This window comes from Rhinoraja longicauda, chromosome 13, assembly GCF_053455715.1.
Source record: "Rhinoraja longicauda isolate Sanriku21f chromosome 13, sRhiLon1.1, whole genome shotgun sequence".
NCBI classification, from domain to species: Eukaryota; Metazoa; Chordata; class Chondrichthyes; order Rajiformes; family Arhynchobatidae; genus Rhinoraja; species Rhinoraja longicauda.
Genome location: NC_135965.1, coordinates 7,758,039 through 7,782,545, shown reverse-complemented (window position 1 = coordinate 7,782,545; position 24,507 = coordinate 7,758,039). Strand labels below are relative to the sequence as shown.

General features: G+C 44.2%; 1 protein-coding gene across 5 annotated transcripts in view; it reads right to left on the bottom strand.

The window, feature by feature from the left end:
• vwa5b2 (von Willebrand factor A domain containing 5B2) overlaps window positions 1-24,507 on the bottom strand; it is a 68,761-nt gene that overhangs the window by 9,089 nt on the left and 35,165 nt on the right. For 2 of the 5 annotated variants that reach the window (XM_078410272.1, XM_078410275.1), the window contains exons 13-19: window positions 22,800-23,055; window positions 20,598-20,933; window positions 19,341-19,478; window positions 17,486-17,611; window positions 11,455-11,535; window positions 5,089-5,217; window positions 4,803-4,958 (exon numbers count right to left, since the gene is read on the bottom strand). In XM_078410272.1, the coding sequence (XP_078266398.1) occupies window positions 4,803-4,958; window positions 5,089-5,217; window positions 11,455-11,535; window positions 17,486-17,611; window positions 19,341-19,478; window positions 20,598-20,933; window positions 22,800-23,055 (1,222 nt within the window). The remainder of the gene's footprint in view (window positions 1-4,802; window positions 4,959-5,088; window positions 5,218-11,454; window positions 11,536-17,485; window positions 17,612-19,340; window positions 19,479-20,597; window positions 20,934-22,799; window positions 23,056-24,507) is intronic. The other 3 variants (XM_078410274.1, XM_078410273.1, XM_078410276.1) reach the window with 3 other exon arrangements.

Genomic DNA, 24,507 nt, shown 5'->3' with positions numbered 1-24,507 from the left:
TGGTGGGGTGTAGACCATCCTTGTCTATCTTATGACCCAAGTACTCTACCGAGTTCTGAAAGAACTCACACTTCTGTGCCTTTACTCTTACACTGTGTGTTTCAAGTCGTTTGAGTACCACCTCCAACCTTTCATCATGTGTCTGCCTGTCACGGGCTGAGATGAGGATGTCATCCAAGTAACACACCACACCTTCAATTCCCTCTAAAATTTGTGTCATTACCCCTTGAAAAATCCCTGGGGCTGATGATATACCAAATGGAAGCCTATTGAACTGAAACAATCTCAAATGCGAGTTAATAGTTAGCTTGGATTTAGATTCATCATCTACACCCAACTACAAGTAGCATTTGTCAAGTCCATTTTTGTGAAAACTTGGCCACCTGTGAGGGTGCTAAACAAACCCTCTTGCGTTGGTAGGGTATCTGGTATGCTATCTTCAAGTACCTGGTTTACGGCCACCTTATAATCCCCACAAAGTCTAACACTACCATCAGGTTTAGGTACAACTACAATGGGTGTTGCCCATTCACTACTTTCTACCTTACTGATAATGTTCTCAGCTTCAAGTCTTTTCAGTTCTTTCTCAACCTTGTCCTTAAGAGCATACGGCACAACCCGTGGTTTGCAATGCACTGGTGTCACGTCCTGCTTCACACGTACTTTTGCCTTGTACCCCTTAATTGGCTCTCCCTGGTCGCTAAACACCTTCGGATGTTGCTTGATTAAGTCCTCCGGACACTTGAATTCTTCACAAACGAGGAATATCTCGTTCCAGTTGAGCTTCAAGATCTGCAGCCAATTCCGACCAAGCAATGTCGGTTTATCTCCCTTTACAACTACGAGGGGCAACTCCGCCTGTTGCTCCTTATACCTACCTGGTACATGTACGCATCCTAACACTGGAATCTTCTCTCCAGAGTAACCACGTAGCTCGATTTTCTTCGCTTCCAATGGAATTTGACTCAGCTTCTCCCGATACACAAATTCTGGAATCACGCTCACAGATGCTACTGTGTCGACTTCCATGCTGACATGAGCTCCATTCAACTGGACTTGCACGGACACATTCTTTGTCTTCCGGTTTACTAGCTCATTGCTGCAGATGGTGTATATCTAGAGTAGCTCTTCCTCTGCCTGCAGTTGATCCACAGAATGCAGCTTACTTGTTGTTGCTTAGCCTTTCGACAAGCCTTCGCTAGGTGTTCCATCTTGTGACACGAGTAACACTCTGCCTTGAAGAACGGACAAGACTGTGCTAGATGTGAGCCCAAACAGCGATAGCATGACTTTGCCGTCGTCTTGCTACCGTCCCATGGATAATGATTCTCTGGTCTTTGTCGACTTATCCGTCTTTAGTTTGCTGGACTGCAGCTTGTTCAACTCTTCCGCTGGCTGTCTAGAAGTTGTCCTGACTTCACTAGAACCCCTTTCTGCCATATCCATTGACAAAGTAGTTTTACAAACTGTTTCAAAGGTCAGGTCATACACCGGCATCAGCTTACTTCGGATCCGCTCACTTCTCAGTCCACACACGAAACGCCCGGTCTTGGAAATTTCCAAAATTACAATGAATTGATAACCTCTTGAGCGTCACGATAAAATTACTAATACCCTCTTCTGGAAGTTGGCATCTCGTTCCAAAACAATAGCTTTCAGCTATTTCTAAGGGCTTCGGCTCATAATGTTCTGTTAACTTCTTCAGAATATCCTTCAAAGGCATGTCCTTTGGTTTGGCTGGAGCTAATAAATTCTTTACTGTATCATAAACATCGGGACCCATTTCAGTGAGAAAAATTGCTCTTTTCCTAGTTTGAGTTGCTTCATTCAACCGTCTTGATTCTGCATCAGAAGCTTCAACTTCAGTGATGTTATTTGCAGCAAAAAACATCTCTAAACGTTCGATGTACGCACTGAACATTTCCCGGCTTTGCTGGAACTCACCCAATCTTCCGATATATCCACTGGGCACCGCCATTTTAGTTTTTTTTTTTAAACAGTCTCACAGAATTCAACTTTGTGACCCGATTTCCAGCTTTCCTTGACACCACAAGTCATACAACCTTCTCCGTGCCTCTGTAGAATTCCTTATCTACACAGACAAGTAAAGCTGGGGAATCGACGATCCCATTCTCATCGCCAATTTGTGATATCTTGAGCTCAGACACATGAATAACAAGTTAACTCACTGCTGACTCTGGGAACATGACTGCACAGCTGTACTGTGGTTTATTCAATCATTTACAATCCTCCAACCAAAGGTGGCGCTATTACAACTAGCATCTGTAGTTCCTTCCTACACATAAAGCAATGCATATTGCTTCATACACGGACACTTCTATTCCTGAGCATAACAGGAAATATTCAGTAATTTATTATGTATTATTACTATAAGTGACTGTGATTGATCTTACTTCACTTAAATAGAGAAATGATGCTACCACTCAAGTTTTGATCGTTTTCTGCTTGCTGTAATTTGTAGAGTTGTTTTTTAAATAGACTACAGTCTGTTTGAGGTAGCCTTGTCTAAACAGTCACTGTTTTCTTGGGTAGATTATCTTTGTGGCATTATGCTTTGTGACACCTGCTGTAAATTACCCTGTGCCTCCATCTCATCGAGTGTGGGTTAATGGCCTGAGGAATCAAGGATGGGTTGGTGGAGGTGTAAAGGGACTTGAGAATGCTGGTGCAGGATTCCCAAAAAGTTAATTTTCAAGTCGAACTGGTAGTAAGGAAGGCAAACACAATGCTAGCATTTATTTCTAGATGACTAGAATATAAAAACAGGGATGTAATGCTGGTTCTTTATAAGACTGTATTTGGAGTATTGGGACCAGTTTTGGGCCCCATATCTGAGGAAGGATGTGCTGGTGTTGGAGAGAGTCCAGAGGAGGTTTACAAGAACGTTCCCAGGAATGATTGGGTTGACATATGATGAGCCTTTGATGGCACTGGGCCTGTACTTACTGGAGTTTAGGATGAGGGGGGACCTCAGTGAAACCTACCAAATAGTGAAAAACCTGGATAGAGTGGATGTGAAGAGGATGTTTCCACTAGTGAGAGTCCAGAACCAGAGGCCATAGCCTTAGAATAAAAGGACGTACCTTTAGAAAGGAGGAGGAATTTCTTTACTCAGAGGGTGGTGAATCTGTGGAATTCATTGCCACAGAAGGCTGTGGAGGCCGTCAATAGATATTTTTAAGGTAGAGCATGACAGATTCTTGATTAGTATGTGTGTCAGAGGTTATGGGGAGAAGGCAGGAGAATGGAATTAAGAGGGAAAGATAGATCAACCACGATTGAATGGCGGAGTAGACTTGATGGTCCGAATGGCCTACTTCTACTACTATAACTTATGAACTTATGAACTTAATAGTTGCTCTGAATGCATGCCCAAAGATCCAAGTTTAAGGCCAGTTGCGTACAACGTCAAGCAGTTTACGGTCAAAGCACCTGCAATAATATCAGCCAGTAACCTCAATTTTGATGGCAATTTATCAATACTCATGAATCAAGTTTGTAAATGAAAACTGACCAATTTGCAAGTTCAAAATTGTATCGTCTTTAGGTTTATCATCTGTTAGGGGGAAAAACATGGGGGAAAGCATTATTTTATCAAGCGCAAACTTTACTACACTGTTCTCATTGCGTACAACCATTTTCTATCCTAGTTCTGTTTAAAATATTCCTTCAAATTATTGTTGTTTCAATATTTTAAACTAATCGTTCTGCTTTTACTTAGAAATATGTCAAAACTAGCGAGTTATTCTTATTAGAAAAATGCCAATTTAATTTTTGAAATAAGTACGGAGTCTTGATGAATGAAACTGCTCAATTGTCCTGTCAAAGAATTGGTGATTGAGTGATAGAGGCCTCCTCCTATGTTTCTGTACACCTGACACTTCAATGACAAGTTCTATCCTCACTATCCTTTGAGTAAAAACTGACACTTTGCTTCTGGTTTTCAGATTATCTTTGACGTTTCTACGTCTTTTCAAAAAGGTGATTAGATATTTGACTGTCATTGTCTTGGCATCATCAGAAAGACAGACAAACTGTGCTTGGCACCTTGCTGGTTAACAATAATATCACCTGCTTCTTAATCACAAAGCAGCAGCCACTGTTGGGTCTGGTCACTTCCTGCCATCCAGTCCATCTTCACAGTGGACCTGCATCAGCAAGGCTGGAGGCATTGTCCAGAATGCATTTCACCTGGCAACTCCCATTCTCTCTTCTATCTTCTGGGAGAAGATACAAGAGCTTGAAAGCTTGGTTGTCCAGACTTAAGAACGGCTTCTTCACCGCTGCGATCTGACTCTGAAGCACCACCTCTTTCATTCCCCATTTCCAGAGGTGCTGCCATGTACTCTTACTCTCAACTCTACTTCAGTGCTTATTCCGTTATTGTACTTTAATATTCTTTTCCAATACTCAGTTTCTGCACAACAACATTGCACCATTCTGTTGTTTTGCATTTGTTGTATTTATTGTTATATGTATCATTATGTATGTATACTGTTTACCCTATGAGCTTCATGTGAACAAGGAACTTGATTGCACTCAGATGTACACGACAATAAACTAATCCGTAATCTGTTTGCTGTGCGTTGGTGTTTTAATTGTGAGAGGTCAGGGGACTGCATCGCTCAGACCAGCTCACGTTGTTTCCAGCAGCGAGATGTCAATGTGCATCGTCAGTGCTGTCACCAGGTGCAAACGTCAGGCCAAACCTCAGCTCATCAGCTGGAATCTTCCTTCGGCCACTACCTCGGCCCCATCCTGCACCGTGATCAGTGACTCACTCTGTGTCTCCCTCTCAAACTCATGCACTTCCCCTAAAGTGTCTGTGCCTGGGCCGATGCGTGGCTGAGGGCGCATGGTCGAAGCAGAGGGTGGAGTTGAATCTGATCCCTCTCCCAGGGAGACATCTGATTCCTCTCCCAGGGCATCGCTTTTCTCTGTTTAAGGAACAAATGTGAAGGAAGACATGGATATTATTCACAGTGTAGCAATGAGAACGCAGAAACAAGTCTGAACTTTACAAAAATTATTAATCACCAGCACAAGAGAGTACGGATCTGCACAAACCAGTAGCAGTGTCACCTCCATAAGCTTCAGTCTCCCAGTCAATGATCTTCGTGATGGGCCCCTCACTTTGTGTTGTAGGTGAGTCCCACCACCAGTCCCTGTGTACTGGTTCCTGGTCAAGGCCATCTTCTTTTGCAAAGGAAGAACAGTATGGATTACATGAGGACCTTCAGCAGAGAGATGGGGCTGCAGCAGTTTGTAGCAACAAAATGAATTACCTTGCCAGCTGTATTGTTAGAAAAGCAGAGTGGAGGAAAGCCAAGGTGAGCAACGAGTTGGACTGTCACCTCTCCTCCCTTGTCAACCGTGGGACTAAATATTGTTGGCTTAAACAGTAATGTACTCATGCAAGGAGTTGCAAACATTGTTTGAATCTAGTTTTTGGAAAGGATACTATTAATATGTGTGCATCCGATCATGTGCTGAAAGCAGAGAAGATAAGAGATAACAAAAATAGTTCAGAAATAACCAAGCAAGCTAGGAAAGATAACCATTACCGTGAAGCTGCAGAAGACTTCTGGTGAACTATTCTAAAGCAGGTCCTTTATTTAATGGTTGCCTTCTTGAGCCCTTTCTGAAATGTAAGCTTCCTTCATAGTACCCAGGGTGAGAGGAATATTAGCCTCTTATCTGGGTGTCCTTGCTCCTCCCATTGACTCCCAACAATCCCATCGTTCACAGCTGAATCCATGGATGATCACACTGACCATCCGTTGCCTCAGATGCAGAAACTGCAGACATTGTTCCATTTGCTCTAAGCTAAACTCTCTCACACAGACCAAGGCAATATATCTTTATACATAATCTACCATTTCCTCATTTCCCATAATTGTGGTCCCAGCCTTATTAACCCACCTAGGGGCATTTGTTCATTTTGACCTCTCTTTTATATGTACTTAAAGCAGCTCTTACTTTTCCCAGCTAACTAGTGGGAAGGCTTGGCCAAAGATAATAGAGCGGAGCAAGATAGACCGCTGTCGAAATCACCTATACTGAAGTGTAGTGTGCAAAGGAGCCATTTTAGTAGGCAAAACCCACCATCGTTATGCCTCTCGCAGTGTAATCAGTGTTTTGGGGAACAGTATGTGTGATGATACCATTAAAATGCAGAATATATCTCATCTATCAATTCGCAGATTTTTGTTATTTTTTTGTTTTCAAATGTTTCTGCAAGTTTCTGCTTACTAAAATGGCGCCGACATACTACAGTTTTTAGGGTCGAGTGGTCTATCTTGCTCCTCTAGTATCTTTGGGCTTGGCTCCCCTCAGTTACAGTTACAGATACACACCCCAACCTCGAAGCTGGGTCTCATCTTTAGGGTCGAGTGGTCTATCTTGCTCCTCTAGTATCTTTGGGCTTGGCTCCCCTCAGTTACAGTTACAGATACACACCCCAACCTCCAAGCTGGGTCTCATCTTTAGGGTCGAGTGGTCTATCTTGCTCCTCTAGTATCTTTGGGCTTGGCTCCCCTCAGTTACAGTTACAGATACACACCCCAACCTCCAAGCTGGGTCTCATCAAGCCAGCCTCTCACTGGAGGTTGATGGCTGTGGATTAACACAAGAACAGAAAGATGCTTCCCACAAGCTCATCCCATTGTTCACATATTAAACCTGCCTGCGGCCTCAAGCTTTCAAATATCACTTTGATTACAGAGCGAAAATCATTATGTGGATGGAATAAATTTACACCACTTCCATTAGTTGCTCCTGAGAAGGACACTAAACGAATTAAAATATTAGCAACAAATTCACGTGTTCATAGTGCTGCAGATCTGTTTATTCTCATGTGTAGTTTCAGCAGCCTGCATAAGGTGCAGGCCATATTCACACCAATGGGATATTATTGCCACAACACCTCCTGAATATGTTGCTTGCAAAATATGAAATAATTGGTCATTGATTGCCAAAATGGCCAGTTGGACTATTTGGACAATTTTAAACTGTGTGAGTTTAAAAGTTACCCTCTTGTTCTGGTGTTACCAGATTCACAGAAGCACCGACAACAAATGGAAAATACTCCAAAGGTTGGAGTCATATTCACACGCAGGTAAAGGGTTGTGGTTGTTGAGAGTTGACCAGCTCAAACCCAGGGCATCATTGCAGTGGAGAAGTATCATCACGAGCTGCTTCATCAATGACCTTCCTTTCATTATGAAGTCAGAAGTGGGGATGATCGTGCAATCTTTACAAAATGTAGTAGAGCCGACCTGCTTCCAAGATGGCTGCCAGCCCAGGTGACTATTTGCATGCTTGCCACAGAAGCAGATCTACAAACCCATATTACAATCGTTCCACGCTCCTAAATCTCTATTCCTCGAGCAGCATTAACCCTCGGACAATCCTTGATCAGTCTTTGCTGGCTTTACCTCGCACGGAATGTTATTCCCTTGGGTTGGAAATTACACTGTAAATGGATCGATTGTAATTATGTATTGTCTCTCTGCAGACTGGATAGTGCGCGACAAAAGATTTTCACTGTACCTCGGTACACATGACAATAAACTAAACTAAACCAAACATGCTGACATACTGCATGCAACAAGATGTAAATGATGTTCATGTATAGGCTTCTAAGTGGCAAAAAATGCTTATGTCAAGAAATGTCAGGCAATGATGATCTCCAACAAGGTCCATCCACCTCCACCTTGATCTTAAATGACAATACTATCACTGAGTTCCCATTTACCTCCTAGAGTCATCGTTGAGCAGAAACTCAACCACACCAGCCAAATAACATTGATTCAAGAGCAGGTCAGAGGTCAGGTTTCCTGTGGCAAGTCATTCAGCCCCTGGCATTTCAATGCCTTCCCACCATCTACAATGAATTGTCAGGATTGTAATGCAAGCCCTCCACTTGCCGAGACCTGCTGCTCCAACAACTCAGAAGAAACTTAACGCCATCCAAGACCATAGAGCTCTCTTGGTTGTCACTCCATCCATCGCCCGAATCGTTCATCAAATCTACCACTGGTGCACTGTGGTTGTGGTATGTACCATCCACAAAATGCACTACAGTAACTCACCTGGGCTACTTTAACAGCACCTCCCAAACACATCACCTGTACTACCAAGATGGATAAAGGAATGACACCACATGCAGATTCCCCTCCAAGAAACATACCATCCCGATTTCGAACTTCCGTAGTGATGGGTCCAAAACGCTGGAACTCCCTACCCAATACATGTGGAAATGTGTTCACAGATGGAATGCTGCAGTTTAGGGGAATAACTCATTCTTACCTGCTCAAGGGAAATTCAAGGCAGACCATGTAAGCCAGCCTTGTCAGCAATGCCCAAGCAGAAAAAGAAACGAAAGAAAAACGGATATCGAGCCACCTTCTTGAATTGCTGCATACTGTATTACACTTGAGCAGTGAAGGTTCACTGGTGAGGGTTCTCCCATTGTTTATAAGGGATGGATGAATCCTGCACATACACATATTTTAGTGCTAATCAGGTTGTTCTTCCGTCATTTGGGTTTCACATAATTCCACAAGCAATCAAGGGAAAAAATAGGTTGTCACTCGGAAAAATATTGGTTATGCACCACTGAAGAATCAATATAATCCTCATGAACATATAACTGATATACTTGCATTCATAGCTGTGTATATCACTATGATTTGCCAACAGGAAAAACATATTATTCCCATTCATTGCACAAGACTAAGAGGTAATGTCACCTTGGGTGTAAAATAAAAACACAAACAATCTGGACACCACCAAAGTCCAAGTATTTCTTTTCATTATCAAATTGCCTGACCATACTGTGAAGATAACAATGGAAAATAACAAGGGTCAGGACCCTTCTTCAGATGGCTCCAAAAATCTGAAGAAGGGTCCAGTTCTGAAATGCCACCTATCCATTCCTTCCACAAGTGTTGCCTGGCCCTGCCTAATCCAGCACTTTGTGTTCATCTCAGACATCGGTTTAATCTGTTTGAGGATGAAACAGCAGACATAGATCAAGAACGTAGGACATAAGCAGTTACACTAAATAAATCATTCTGAACTAGAACTCTGAAATAGAACTCATCAAGAAGGCTGGCTCCATCTTGGGGGTGGAGTTGGATTCATGGGAGGTGGTCTTGGAGGGGAGGATGCTTCTCAAACTGCGGAGCATCCTGGACAATACAGCTCCACCCCCTCCATTACACACTGGTCAACCTGAGGAGCACCTTCAGCAACAGACTGGTTCCACCAAGATGCAGCACAGAACGCCACAGGAGATCCTTCTTCCCTGTGGCTATCAAACTGTACAACTCCTCCCCGTTCTGTCGTGGGGTAGACTGACTCTCCCCCCCCCCCTCCCCCTCTCCCCCCCCCCCCCCCCCAATCTTTGCACATCCCCAATCCTTTCCACCCATCCATTTTAATTCATGTTTCATGTATTTTGTGCTTTATGACTGTTGGCAGATCAATTTCCCTTCTGGGATAAATAAAGTTCTATCGTATTGTATCGTATCGTATTGTAGATAAAATATAAACCAGAGCTGCTACCTTCCAAACCAAACCATCACCATCCAAACCCAACGTTAATGAACCCCAACATTTCATTGCAATATACATCCAAACTGAACCAAGACCAAGTCAAGCGACTACAGCATTGGATGAGGTGGGCAGAGCCTACTTTGAGACTGGCAGACAAACTTTGATCAAACCGAACAATATAGGAACTGAAACATTTGAGAGGTAGAAGTCACAACACCTGGACAGATGATATACATTTGCTATAGTTTAGATTATTAAAATCCATTTTTGACAAGGTTTCCAGCAGAGGGCAAGATCGATAAATATTGTGTAATCTAAATTATGGAGGAAGGAATTTTTGATTCTGTTTTACCATCCTGCTTTAAGATGACTGATCTTTTAGTTACTATTGAAGTCATCCTGTTCTGAAACACCAGACTGCCGTGCTAGGCCTAGCCAACGGGACCATTGGTAGTATAAGAAAATAACTGCAGATGCTGGTACAAATCGATTTATTCACAAAATGCTGGAGTAACTCAGCAGGTCAGGCAGCATCTAGGGAGAGAAGGAATGGGTGACGTTTCGGGTCGAGACCCTTCTTCAGACCGATGTCAGGGGGGCGGGACATAGGAAGGATATAGGTGGAGACAGGAAGATAGAGGGAGCATTGGTAGGTTCAATGTTCAAAGGCCAGACATTTGCACCACAGCAGAGACCAACCAGGCCACTGCAGCAATGTTGCCTCTTCCTTCAAACAGCCTAGAACAAATTCCACGGCCCCTCTCTCCCAATAATACTGGATCTTCCTCGCAAAGATGTACACGTAACAGGATAATGGGAATAACACCGCTTTTCTTCAGAATATCGCGATCGTTTCCATACATCTAAGAGAAAAGACAAGTTGTCTCATCTGAAGGAGATCACGTTCAACGGTCAGCACTCCTCTCTGCCTTTGTTGGGATCCATCAAAACGTATCCATTTCAAAGACATTCAATGCTAGCAAAATACTATTCAAATGTTCCAGTGTTTGTGTGCAAATGCACTCCTGGTTGCTGCACTGTAGAAGTGTGCAATACACTGCAGCTCGTGTGGAGATATACGGGACCTTCCACTGGGGTCTTCAGTGAGACTAGAGCCAGTTCCAGTCGGCTTGGTGCTGAGCAGATGGAAACCCTTCATATCTAATCCCTTAGCTGCACCCCTGCGATATCTGGCCCATCTTGTGCAGCCCCAGTCATTTGAATAGGATGCCTGATCTCAGCTAAAAGGAAGGTGGCTTCATTCTTTAACTTTTTTTAAAATCAAAATGAATGCTTTTATTAATTTATATTAAATAGGACTGAAGATTTTTATTTATTATTAACTATTTGTCATTAGAGACATGTTTTTCAACTGCTTCTGAATGTTGCTGATCAGAGATATTGAGAGAGCGTGGAAAGGCTTTGGAGAGCACAAGGTGTTAGTGGCTCACCGAGCAGTTCAAAGGTCCACAGCTTCCATTGCCTGTCACCCAGTCACCACCTGTGCATTGCCCCAGTGCATTGAATGCAATGGCCGCAGCAGCAGAGCTAATAAAACAGCTGCAGAAGGTAAGTGTGAGCACATAAATGCCAAGCGAGGTAATTATAAGTTGTGCCTGGCCTATTATGTTTTACTATGATAACCAGATAGAAAATCACTCTTAAAAACAATTCGGTTAAATGTTAGACACCAATAACAACCAAATATAATAAATAATTTTCCAGTGCATTAATTCAATTTCACCATATTTATAACAGTGCCACATTATAAATTCTTAACATGTGGCTCAATCATTAATAACTATGGAATGATCAGGTGGGAAGGACGTGATTTGTGATAAGGCAGTCATTGGACAGAAGAGGATTAGTTACCATCTGGGACACTCTGTCTTTCCCAACCGAGGGATGATGATGATCCCACGCTGGTTGGCGTAGTTGGAAGTTCATCCTTGCCTGTAAAGAGCAGAAGTACATCTTAGCCCTCGGGTCAGGGAGTCATACAACACCGTGTCAAGCCCTTCCTTCCGTTCACCAAATCTGCATGAACCATCTAGCACCCATTTGCACTAATTCTGCATTTCATTCTCTCCATATTCTCATAAACTACCCCTGCCCCCTCACCCCCACACTTCTCCACTGATTTTACCACTACCACCCATCTACACGCCACTGGTAATTTACAATGGCTGATTAGCTTGTCAAACTTCACATCTTAGGGATGCAGGAGAGAATTGGAGCACCTAGGAAGAATCTATGAGGCCACACAGAGAACATGCAAACTCCACATGGAGAGCTCCAGATGGTGGGATTGAATCTGGGTCGCTGGAGTTGTGAGGCCCCAGCTCTGCCCCAAATTGATTGATCCATTGAGGTGCCTACCAACCTTGGCATTTGTCTGACTTCAAGCCACAGGAGAAGACTGAGTACATTGTACAAGCACTTGTAGAAAAATGGTGCAGACAATACATGTGCACACACACACACACACATGCACACACGCACATTGCACAGTGTACATGATTGCACACAGGCATGTACTTGTGCAGTGCCTGTATATACCATGTACTGAACACACACATGTACTTTCATGCAACAGATGCGCACACACATAGAGCACAGGCATAAACAATGGGTAGGCTAAAGAAGGAAAACAATAGATTATGAGATGAAAAGTCAGAAACATAAAAGCAGATAGTAAGAATTTCTGTAGGTGTTTAAAAAAGAAACTAAACACAGCAGATGTTGGTCTGATAGAAACCGTCTCTGGGGAAGTAACAGTGCAAGAAAAGAATGGTAAAAGGATGAAACAAATATTTTGCATCAGTCTTCACCGTAGTGTTTACAAGTAACATCCCAGAAATTGTTCTAAATCGGAATTGGGAGAGAGAGAGCCTCTGGAAAATTGCAATCACCGGGGCAATGGAACTGTGCAGATAGTTCGAGCCATGGACTTATTGGTCTCAAGAACCTGATGGACTTTACCCTTGGGTTTAAGAGATAACAGATTGGCATGGATGGGAGATTTGCTGGGGAACAAGAAACAGGGAGATGTTAGCTATTTGGACTTGTGTAAGTTTTTTAATAAGGTTCCGCATGGTAGGCTCATTTTGAGAAGCCAACCAAAGCTAAGCAGAGGCACATCCTCCATTTCCCCACTGGCTCTGCCTCACACATCCTCCAATCCCCACTGGCTCTGCCTCACACATCTCAGTATCAGAGTCAGATCTGTTTTTGTGAGGGTAAACTCTTGGACAGCGGCCCGCATGGACGGCGTCTCTCGACGGGTTCTAAAATTGTGAGCGAATCAACTGGGCCACGGTCTTTGTCGACCTTCAACCATTCCCTTTAACAGTCGGCTATCCCCATCTGTTTCATGGAAACCTCCGCGATTCCTGTTCCAGTGAAAAATAAAATGATCTGTCCCAATGACTACCATTCAGTAGCTCCAGCATCCACCATAATGAAGTGCTTTGAAAGAATGGTAATGGCTCACGTCTGCACCAGTCTTCAGGACAACCGAGACTCCTTACAATTTACGTACAAGAAAACAGGTTGGAGAGGACAACAGATTTCTTGCCCTGCGTTCAGCTCTTCACAATAAGAATGCCTTTGTCGGGAGATATTCATTGACTACAACTCAGCCTTCAAAACTACAATACTGAATAAGTTCATCCCTAATCCTCTGGGCCTTGCCTTGAGGCCTCTATCTGTAACTGGTCTAAACTTCCTGACCTGCAGACATCAGTCGGTTAGAATCGATCACAACATTTCCTCCACCCTGACTCTGTTTAATGGTGTCCCTCAGGGACGTGTGCCCAGTCCCTTGCTCTGCTCCCTGTACACCCATGACTGAGTGGCCAAGTTCAAAGACCACTCAATCTTCCAGTTCACCGATGATACCACTGTCCCGGGAGATGATGTACAGGACAGAGACTGAGAACCCTTGTGTCCTGGTGTCAGGACAACAGCCTGGCCTTTAATGCCTGCAAGGCAGAAAAGTTGGTTGTTTACCTCAGGAAATGGGAGGGCGTAGTGGGTCTGGACGTGACAGGAATCAGGCCAGACGCCAGGTAAGTAGTAACAACAACTTTAATCCGTAATGAACATACACTCACCCCATCATTCCCACGAGTCAAAACAATAAACCCTTCCAGCAAACCCCATAGCACCAGACCACTCTGTCCCCAGGGGAATGACCCAGGGAGTGACCTAATCTCCCCTGTCCACTCAGTGCCGAGGGGAATGACCAAGGGAGTGGCCTAGCCCTCGGGCACCGCCACAAGGGCGATCACTACCCTCTCCGCATCAACAGAGCTGCTGTCGAAATGGTCAACAGCTTCACGTTTGTGGTGTGGCATGGGGAGCACACCGTCCGGACAATGCCTAGTCCAACACATTCATGGTAACGGTGATTTCATGTGAAAAGGTTTATTTGCAGAGATTGACTATGCTGATGAGAAGGTTCGGGTTCCAGTCCGTCTTGTGGGCACGTGAGGAGGTGCTGGCAGTCTTGAGCTTGACCCAACAGCTCATTCTTGCTCCAAGGGGAGGTGCTGGCGGTCTCAGTGAGGTCCTGGCAGCTCAGTCCTACTCTCCGTGAGGGGACACAGTCCCTTGTCATCTGTGGGCAGGTGAGAAGGTGCTGGCGGTCTTCGGCTTGACCGAGTAGCTCAGTCTTGCTCCAGAGGAGGCACCAGCATTCTCACTATAAAAAATGTAGAATTGTCCCTCGTGTGTGTCGGACAGTGTTAATGTGAGGGGGATCGCTGGTCGGTGCGGACCTGGGGAGCTGAAGGACCTGTTTCCACCCTGTATCTCTGAACTAAACTAAACTAAACACACAGCATGTAAGCACAAATATTGAGTAGACACCAATACTGTGAACACAAGGAGCATGTTTGTATGAAGAAATAAAGACATGCAAGAACACATAAAGCACACAAACACAAAAGTGCACACACATGCAGGCACACAAAACACATGCAGGCACACAAAACACATGCAGGCACACAAAACACATGCAGGCACACACAACACATGCAGGCACACAAAACACACACACTAATGGATCAAAGACAAGCATAATTGCATGCACACAACTCACATTTATGATGCACGCATTCACAATGACTCGTGAGGCACATTTGTTTCCACATCAAAGGTTAAAGTACACTACTGTACAAATCATGAAAAGACCTTGCTTGCAAATAGCAGGATTAATCTACTTTAAACTGAGCTAATGGTTATAATTAAATAAGAGCAGAATGTTTTTTGCATAATGTTGTACCGTCCTTTAAGAGGAGAATTTATTGCGTTCATAGTAAAATCATCAATACACTGAACCATCTCAGAAAGGGATCTGCTGGTATGAACTACTTCAGCATAATTACAGGCACACTTTAATTTCATTCAAAACGGGTTGATTATTGACTGCTCTGTACAGCTGGAAGATATCCAGTTTGATTTTATAGGAAAAGAATCAATGTCATTAGCTAAAGATGCCTTTGCAATTTTCTGAAACCTAACAAAGTGCAAGAAAGTTCATGATGTTCTATGAAGCTGTCTCTAACGGAAACAACAACTGGAAACAACAACTTTACCAGCCTCTCTTCAGGCAGTTCCCAGCCTTCAAGTGAGAACCTGATTCAGCCGTGTTGCTGACCGGCTGTATTCCGGCCTCCCACCCCATGCTGGAGTAGATTGGGTGCCACCCCATGCTGGAATAGATTGGGTGCCACCCCATGCTGGAGTAGATTGGGTGCCACCCCATGCTGGAGTAGATTGGGTGCCACCCCACTCTGTAGATTGGGTGCCACCCAATGCTGGAGTAGATTGGGTGCCACCCCATGCTGGAGTAGAGTGGGTGCCACCCCACACTGGAGTAGATTGGGTGCCACCCCATGCCAAAGCACGTGGGCATCCCCCGACAAATAAATCCCCCAATCCAGGAGTGGATCTGGATCACCACTTTCTGCCAGCTTCCAGCTGTTAAGTTTTGCCCGCAACAATAACCACAATGGGGTAAGTAATTTAACAGTATTTTACTAATTAACTTTGCACTTTAAACATCATCGTCACTTTCAAAAGATGGCTGTCGGCTCTCACACTGTGTCCCGGCCAAGTCCCACGCAAGTCCCACGTCACCGTCCTCTGATTGGACGGTGTTTACAATCTTCCGCCCACGTGTGCACCCATGATGTTCCAGGCCGGCAGCAATGCTGGTGTGCATGCGTGTTATCTGCCGCCGCACATGCGTGTAAGATGCCGGCACACATTCATGTAAGCTGCCGCCGCACATGCGTGTAAGATGCTGGGACACATGCATGTAAGCTGCTAGTGCACATGTGTGTAAGATGCTGGCACGCATGTGGGTAAGATGCCAGCACACACGTGTGTAATATGCCAGCGCACATGTGTGTAAGATGTTTGCACACATGCTTGTAAGGTGCCACACACATGTGTGTAAGAGGCCAGCACAGGTGTGTGTAAGATGCCAGCACAGGTGCATGTGAGGTGCCGGCGCACATGTGCGCAAAGTGTCGATGCACATGCGCATAAGATCCTGGCACGCATGTGTGTAAAATACAGATGTGCATGTGTGTAAGATGCCGGTGCACATGTGTGCATGTACGTACGATGACAGCGCTCAAGCATGTAAGATGCTGGTGCACATGCATGTAAGATGCCATTCCACATTTGTGTAAGATGCTGGTGCACATGCAAGATGCCGGTGCACATGCATGTAAGATGCTGGTGCACATGCATGTAAGATGCCGGTGCACATGCATGATGCCGGTGCACATACATGTAAGATGCTGGTGCACATGCATATAAGATGCTGGTGCACATGCATGTAAGATGCCAGTGCACATGAATGTAAGATGCCGATGCACATGCATGCAAGATGCTGGTGCATATGCATGTAAGATGCCGGTGCACATGCATATAAAATGCCAGTGCACATGTATGTAAGATGCCAGTGCACATGCATGTACGATGCCGATGCACATGCATGTAAGATGCCGGTGCACACACATGTAAGATGCCCGTTCTCATGCATGTAAGATGCTGGTGCACATGCGTGTAAGATGCTGGCACACATGCATGTAAGATGCCGGCATACATGCGTGTAAGGTGTTGGCATGCATATGTGGGGGTTACCATTCGGAACGGTACACCAGCATTTGGAAATTATGACGGAAAATGGCTCAGACACTAAAATAATTGTAATGTTACATGTTTCCTTGGAGACCAGTAGATCTCCCCTGCCTTTTTATGAATGATGCGTGTCATAGAATCAAGTTGAAGCTCATGAACAGACTGATGGGACTTTGGATCAGTGTCGGTTTGGATGAGGAACTTCTACGAGTTGGTCGACATAGTGGTGCAGCTGGTAGAGCTGCTGCCTCGCAGCGCCAGAGACCCCGGTTCCATCCTGACCTCGACTGTGTGAAGTTTGCACATTCTCCCTGTGACCTTGTGGGTTTCCTCCGGGTGCCCTTGCTTCCTCCCCTATCCCAAAGACATGCAGGTTTGTAGGTTAATTGGACACTGTAAAACTGCTCCTGGTGTGTAGGGAGTGGATGGGAAAGTGATCTAACATCGAGCTAGTGTGACCGTGTGATCAATGGTCGGCGTGGACTCGGTGGGCTGAAGGGCAAAATCTTTCAAAATGAAGACAGCATGTCCACCTAAATAAACTGGGTGCTGAATTAAAATATGCCAGGACCAGCAGAGGAACTCTGAGCAAAATGATCTTGTATGGACTAGCACAACCAACGGGGAAGTGTTACAAAAGGAGAACAAATCATGTGTAGATTCTGCACGAGAGTTTTCTTGGATACAGAGCAGCAAGGAGGAAAAACTAGGAAAAGACTCATCAACAAGATAACTGAACCACTACCTGGGGAACCAAACAAGTCATCTAGTTCCTCATAATTGTGGCTCGAACGCCTTTGTCCCAAACCGGTAGAATAACATCTCTGTCTCTTGCTTCCTGGGCGCGAGCTTCCAGTCTGGTTTATGACTCCTAGAACAAACCAAAACAATTTCCATGAAACTCAAGCAGTTAGACCGGTGTTGTAATTAGTCACGTGTAATTATATAAACACTGTGAAAGCACAAAACATTAGGTTAATGAAGAGGGTAGGAGCAATATCTTCAGGGAACAAACATCCTTCTTTTATCAGCACACAAAGTACCAACACGGATTGCAAAGTGCACCATTTCACTTGTAATGGTGGTAGAAAACATGTATTTGTTTTCTTAAGTAAAGAGGTTTTGCCAAAAAATACTTTATTTGAAGACAAATCTGCACTTGTGCAAACATTCCCAGTCAGTGCAATGAGATGCCAGGAATTTCTGCTTATCTTTAGTGAGGGTGTAACTTAAACTGGGCAGAGATTCTGTTAACAAAAGGAAATTGACCACTTGATTGCTGCTTTACTTCCTGCCCCAGTCATTTGAATGTAAGAATAAAATCGGCAACTTTGGTAAACACTCAGCAGATCAGGATAGTGAAAGTTAACATTTCAGGTTGAGGACCCTTCTTTAAACGCCTGCAATCTCAACGGTTAACGCTGTTCCTCTTTTCACAGAAAGTCTCCTGTATTTTCAGTCTTTATTTCGTATTTTCTGCATCTGGAATTTTGTGATATTTACTTGAACGCAGGAAGGAAGCTTCGCAACCTCTGCTTGGGAGTCCGGTGGAAATGGGCACTGAGATTTGCTTCAGAGAACCTTCATTTCTGGAATCTTAGATCACAGAAATCATGCCACATAAATAAGACCAGAGACTATCTCCCCAAATTGTTGAATGATGAATGCCTGGCCATAATGTGTAGTGTTTGTATCTTGCATTTCATAAGTTCATAAGTGATTGGGGCAGAGTTAGGCCATTTGGCTCATCAAGTCTATTCCGCCATTCAATCATGGCTGATCTATCTCTCCCTCCTAACCCAATTCTTCTGCCTTCTCCCCATAACCCCTGACACCTGCACTAATCAAGAATCTATCCATCTCTGCCTTAAAAATATCCATTAACTTGGCCTCCACAGTCTTCTGTGGCATTTTGATTGATTTTGTGGTATTTCACTGATGCAAATGCTTAAAAGTACACTCAAGACTTTCATTTCTGGGTTAAGTTCTTTCCATTTACATGCTGATATGTGCCCTCAGGGATTGGCATTTCAGGCGATAGCTTAATGAAGTGAGTGCACAGCCGAGCTTGGCCCCGACCACCACGACAAAACTGTGGAGGAGATGAAATATTTAGAGATACAGCATAGAAACAGACCCTTTGAACTCCCGAGACCTTGACGACCACACTAATTCACACGAGTTCTACGTTATCCCACTTTCTCATCCGCTCCCTGTACTTTAGGTGCAATTTACAGAGGCCGATTAACCTACAAACCTACACGTCTTTTGGATGTGGGAAGAAACCAGTGCACCCTGAGGAAACCCACGCAGTCGCAAGGAGATTGTGCAAGCTCCACACAAACAGCCAGGATCAAACCTGGGCCTCCAGAGCTGTGAGGCAGCAGCACTGGGCAGCCCGTAATGACAAATGCATGTGAATTGAAGAGAGACAGAATGCTGGGTGTAACACAGCTACAAATAGTGGGGGAGGTCAGGCAGCATTCCTGGAGACCAGGCAGTACAATTTGAATCGTCGCATGGTAATGTAGTTAATTTAAAGTTATTTTCATGGAGGATGGGCCAAGAATTGAAAAAGAAAGCTCGGACATTTACATTACCTGTGGTTCGTACTTCCACGTAGGAGGGTAATGGCTCTTGTGTGGCGGCATTCACAGGCACAATGGTTGTGTAAATGGACATGCTGTTACTTGCTCTGCTGGTCTGAATAGCTTTCAAGCGATATCTTCCAGCAGGGGCTCCAGAAAATAGAACAGAATGTTAGTTCAATCTTGACTCAACTCCTTCTATACCGCGCAATTAATTAGTAAATTAGAGATTCTGGGAGTTTAAATTCACATGATCAAATTTCTTAATTCATCATGTTCGGTCATTATATGAATAACCACCCACTTTGAGTATGATTTAGTTAAGTTGAAATTGCTATTGCATTTGAATAGTTTAGAGCTATAAATAACCTGGAATGATCAAGACTTTAATCTTTTCTTCAACATGCTGTTAAGAAGATAAGCTAGGTGTGAATATCATATCGTGATGCGTCCGCATAATAGACCTGCCAATATTCCCCTACAATTGGATAACGACAGGCGATCTATGTGCCTGATAACCCATGGGAGGTTGTACATCAGAGGTAAATAATCAGTTGGTCAGTCTGAAGGAGGGTCTCGGCCAGAAACGTCACCTATTCCTTTTCTCCAGAGATGCTGTCTGACCCACTGAGTTAGTCCAGCTTTTGTGTCTATCAATGCTGTTGGTTGGTTTCCACCCCCCACAGCCCCCCCCCCCACAGCCCCCCCCCCCACCCCCACAGCCACATGCAACCCAGTTTAGTTGATTTCAAGCGTCACACCTCTATAAATATTCCAACATTTTACTTTTCCACTGGCAAGCTCCCTAATAACCGTAATGCATATGGTTGAGGCCTTTAATTCCACCTCCTGTAATTTCTTGGCCCTACATTCAGGTTTAGTTTAGTTTAGAGATACAGCACGGAAACAGGTCCTTCGGCCCACAGAGTCGGCACAGACCAGCGATCCCCGCACATTAACACTACCCTGCACACACTTGGGATGATTTTACATTTACACCAAGCCAATTAACCTATGTCTTTGGAGTGTGGGAGGAAACCGAAGATTTTCGGAGAAAACCCATGCAGGTCACGGGGAGAACGTACAAACTCCATACACACAAGCACCCGTGGTCAGGATCGAACCCGGGTCTCTGGCGCTGTAAGCGCTGTAAGGCAGCAACTCTACCGCTGCGCCACCGTGCCGTACTTACTACAACATTAAAAAATAATGATATTGCAATAGAATTTCTAGCCTGCATCAACCTACTTGTACAAGAAACCCATTTACCATATTCAATGTTGTTAGTTTTCTCAGCCATGTTCTCAAAGTCTCTGATGACTGAATGCACCGTCAGCTGATGGAGGATCCCATCCCATGGAGTTTTAGTGGTGCCTGGCGGCTCCTGTTGCACTGGCGCTAGGTAGAGGGAGGAGAGGTTGGCCGTTGTCTCCCATGTGACTGACTTCCCACTGATCAAGCCATGAATCACTGATTTGCACTGCATCATGGGAGCGCCATTCATTTCCGTCAAGCTCGACTCATCCAAGGTCATCGGCAGGAGGAGATTCTCGGGATCAAAAAATGTGTCCCACTCTGGAGTCGCTGCCTGGAACAGAAGAGTATCTGTGGGGGGGAAAATGGACAAGCTCACCAAACAAGAATCCCAGCTTATTTAAAACAAGTCACACATTAGCACGATAATCTAGGTTACAATCCAGCACAGGATTGGGGAAATGTCCCACCCTCCAAACACGGGCAGGTGGGACTAGTGTGGATGGGTCATTTTGGTCAGCAATGGGCAAGTTGGGCCAAAGGGCCTGTTCCCATGCTGTATCACTCTGTGACTCTCCGTGGCCCTATGTGGGCCAATGTAGGTGGTATTGTCTTTCAGCTTAGATCTCAAACTGAAACCCTGTTTGCTCTCTCCAATGGGCATAAAAGATCCAGTGGCACCATACAGAGGAATGTCAGGGGAGAAATCCAGTGCCCTGGTTCGTAATAATCGCATAGCAAATATCTAAATAAACACAAATTGATCGCTGACAGAACAGTTTGTTCTGTTCAAATTGGCTGACATAAGTGGCGGGGCGGCACAGCAATGCAGCAAAAGCATTGTTGCTCTACAGCCCCGGATAGCTGGATTCGGACCTGACTTTGGGAGCTATCTGTATGGAGTTTGCACATTCTCCCTGTCACCATGTGGATTTTCTCCGGGAGCTCCAGTTTCCTCCCACATTCCAAAGATATGCAGTCCGGAGTCGCCTTCCAGAGGGAAGTGCTTCAAGGAGTTTGTGGTCAGGGTGAGAGGGGTCAGAGATGATCTTGCCCGATCGCTTCCTGGCCCTTGCAGTGTGCAGTTCGTCAATGGGGGGAAGGTTGCAGCCAACAGGTATGTAGGTTAATTGGCTGGATAAATGTAAAAATTGTCCCTAGTGGGTGTAGGATAGTGTTAATGTACGGGGATCACTGGGCGGCACGGACTTGGAGGGCCGAAAAGGCCTGTTTCCGGCTGTATATATATGATATGATATGATAACAACCTTCTCGGCTGATCGAACGATGCGCTGCAGCCTCCGGAGGTCGTGCTTGGTGGCTGAGCCAAACCAGACCATGATGGAGAAGGTGAGGACGGACTCAATGATAGCAGTATAGAATTGGACCATCATTGTCTGTGGCAGATTGTGTTTCTTCAGCTGCCGCAGGAAGTGCATCCTCTGTTGGGCCTTTTTGACTGTGGAGTCGATGGTGGCCCCCCATTTAAGGTCCCTGGAGATGATGGTTCCAAGGAACTTAAATGACTCCACAGATGTGACTGTGGTGATGTTGATGGTGAGTGGGGGGAGGGGTGGGGGAGCTCTCCTAAAGTCAACAATCAATTCCACAATTGCTTTCAAATAATATAAGGTTCTATATGATTATGTAATTATTTTGCTACCAAAAACAAATCACTTGTCCTCAGATTGGGGAAATTCTATTGCAATCCTCCGTGCCAAAGATGTGCTTGAAATAAAGGTTACTGAATCCATTGACATGGTGCTTTGCAATCTGCCTTCATTCATGTGTGAACAGAAATTAGAGTGGTACAGGTTTTGTAAATGTAAATCATTCTTGTTGAGTTTAATATTTCCTCATATTCGCACCTGCAAAGGTTATTTAATATGAAAACAAAGAGCAGAAGCTCAATCCATTCCTAATTGTCTTTGAGAACTCCATTAGATCCTGCATTCAAGATCATTCAGGAACTTAATGCAGAACTACTTGGACAGAGGCCATATACAACACAAACCTCTCAATCAAAATAATATGGACAAATTTCTACATGTTAATATTTCCCCCAAACTGACTATCTCAGGAATAACTCTGGAAGTCACCACTGGGGTATTTTGCGATGATTATGAGGAGGATTTGCTAAAGTTTCAAGAACAGCTGAAAAACCACCAAGCAAGCCTCTGAACTTCATAGAATTACCGATTATCTTTGAAAACTTACTGGAATCATTGAGGCTCTTCCTTGAGCAACTGTCAGCTTGAAATTGTTGCGATTCGTGTCCAATGTCATTCATTCTTCCTCCAACTGACCAATTGTAAGACTTTGCCGTGGAAACGTTTGCCAATGCCTTGCGCAGGTAATGCATGTCCAATTGGCCGTTTGGTGAAGAGAAACTCCGACCTGACAGGGCTGCTTGAGCTATTAGTTTTCTCTTTCTTCTTGCTTCATCTGAGACAGGCTCAGCTCCAGGGAAGCCCTGGAAATGAATGAGAGTTATCATTTCCTCCACTGTGGCAGTTGACTTGGATAAATAAAATGTTAGTACAGTTTCTCAACCCAGCGTGAAATGTAAATAAACCAACAGCAATTTCCCATTGATTATTCCCCTGTATAAAGTCATGTGATAGGAGCAGAATTCAGCCATTCGGCCCATCAAGTCTACTCCACCATTCAATCATGGCTGATCTATCTCTTCCTTCTAACCCCATTTTCCTGCCTTCTCCCCAAAACCCCTGACACTGTACTAATCAAGTACCATTCCAATCAAGTATCATTTCCGTCCGACTTAGATACCCTAACGGTCAATCTCGCATATGTTTGAACCAATTGAGGTAAGCATTCATCCGTATACTAATGGGGTTGAGCAGCTGTCATGGTCGAGCAGTCTGTACATGATTAATAGAAGGTGTCTTCTCATCCCAATCTTCCTATACTCGTGTACGATTATCTGATGAAGGGTCTTGACCTGAAATTTCACCTATCCATTCCAACCTCAGATGCTGCCCAATTTGCTGAGTTCCTCCAGCACTGTGTTTTGCTCAAGATTCCAGCATCTGCAGTTTCTTGTGCCTCCATCTTCCTTATACTCTAATTTCTCAATGATAGCTGTACGTTTTGAGTATCTACGATATTTGAAAGTTTGGACATAGACACAAAGTGCTGGAGTAACTCATCGGGTCAGGCAGCATCTCAGGAGAGAGGAAATGAGTGACATTTTGGGTCAAGACCCTTCTTCAGACTCAGACTGAGTTATTCCAACATTTTGTGTCTACCTTCGATTTTAACCAGCATCTGCAGTTTTTTTCCTACATATTTGAAAGTTTGTTGATGGATGTAATACTTCAAGTCCCTTTCTCAATGGATTTCTTTAGGAAATGGTCTCAACTCCACAGTTACAGAAATAATCAAGAAATAAATCTTACTCGAAGTCTGCAAAGCGGAACTCAACCGATTATAAACTCGAATATACACAGTTTTACATGTCAGGTTGGTGGGACTTTAAATTTCTGCCTTTGGGGACCAGTAGATTGACTTGATTCAGTCAACAATAGAGAGGGAACCTTATATTTTGAGTCAATTAATTGTTAAGGGCTGACTCCCTGGACTGATGAGTCCATCTTCACCTTCTCCCTCAATCTTTGACTATTCAGACTACTTCCTTATGCTTCAGTGCAATGGAAATTCTAATGCTTCCTTGTACAGAATCAGCCTTAAAGTTCTTTTTATTTGTAACCTGGCCTAACTCCTACAGGAGTCCATTGAAAATGGAAGGGGTGATTGTATTGATTCGGTAAATTGAGCATTGGCTGAATTTCAAAGATTCAGCCTCCATCATACTTCTCATTTATAAACCTGTTTCTCGATTATCAAGACAGAATAAAAGAGACTGCCCTTATTCATACAATGTACTAAGCAGGTAGACACAAAA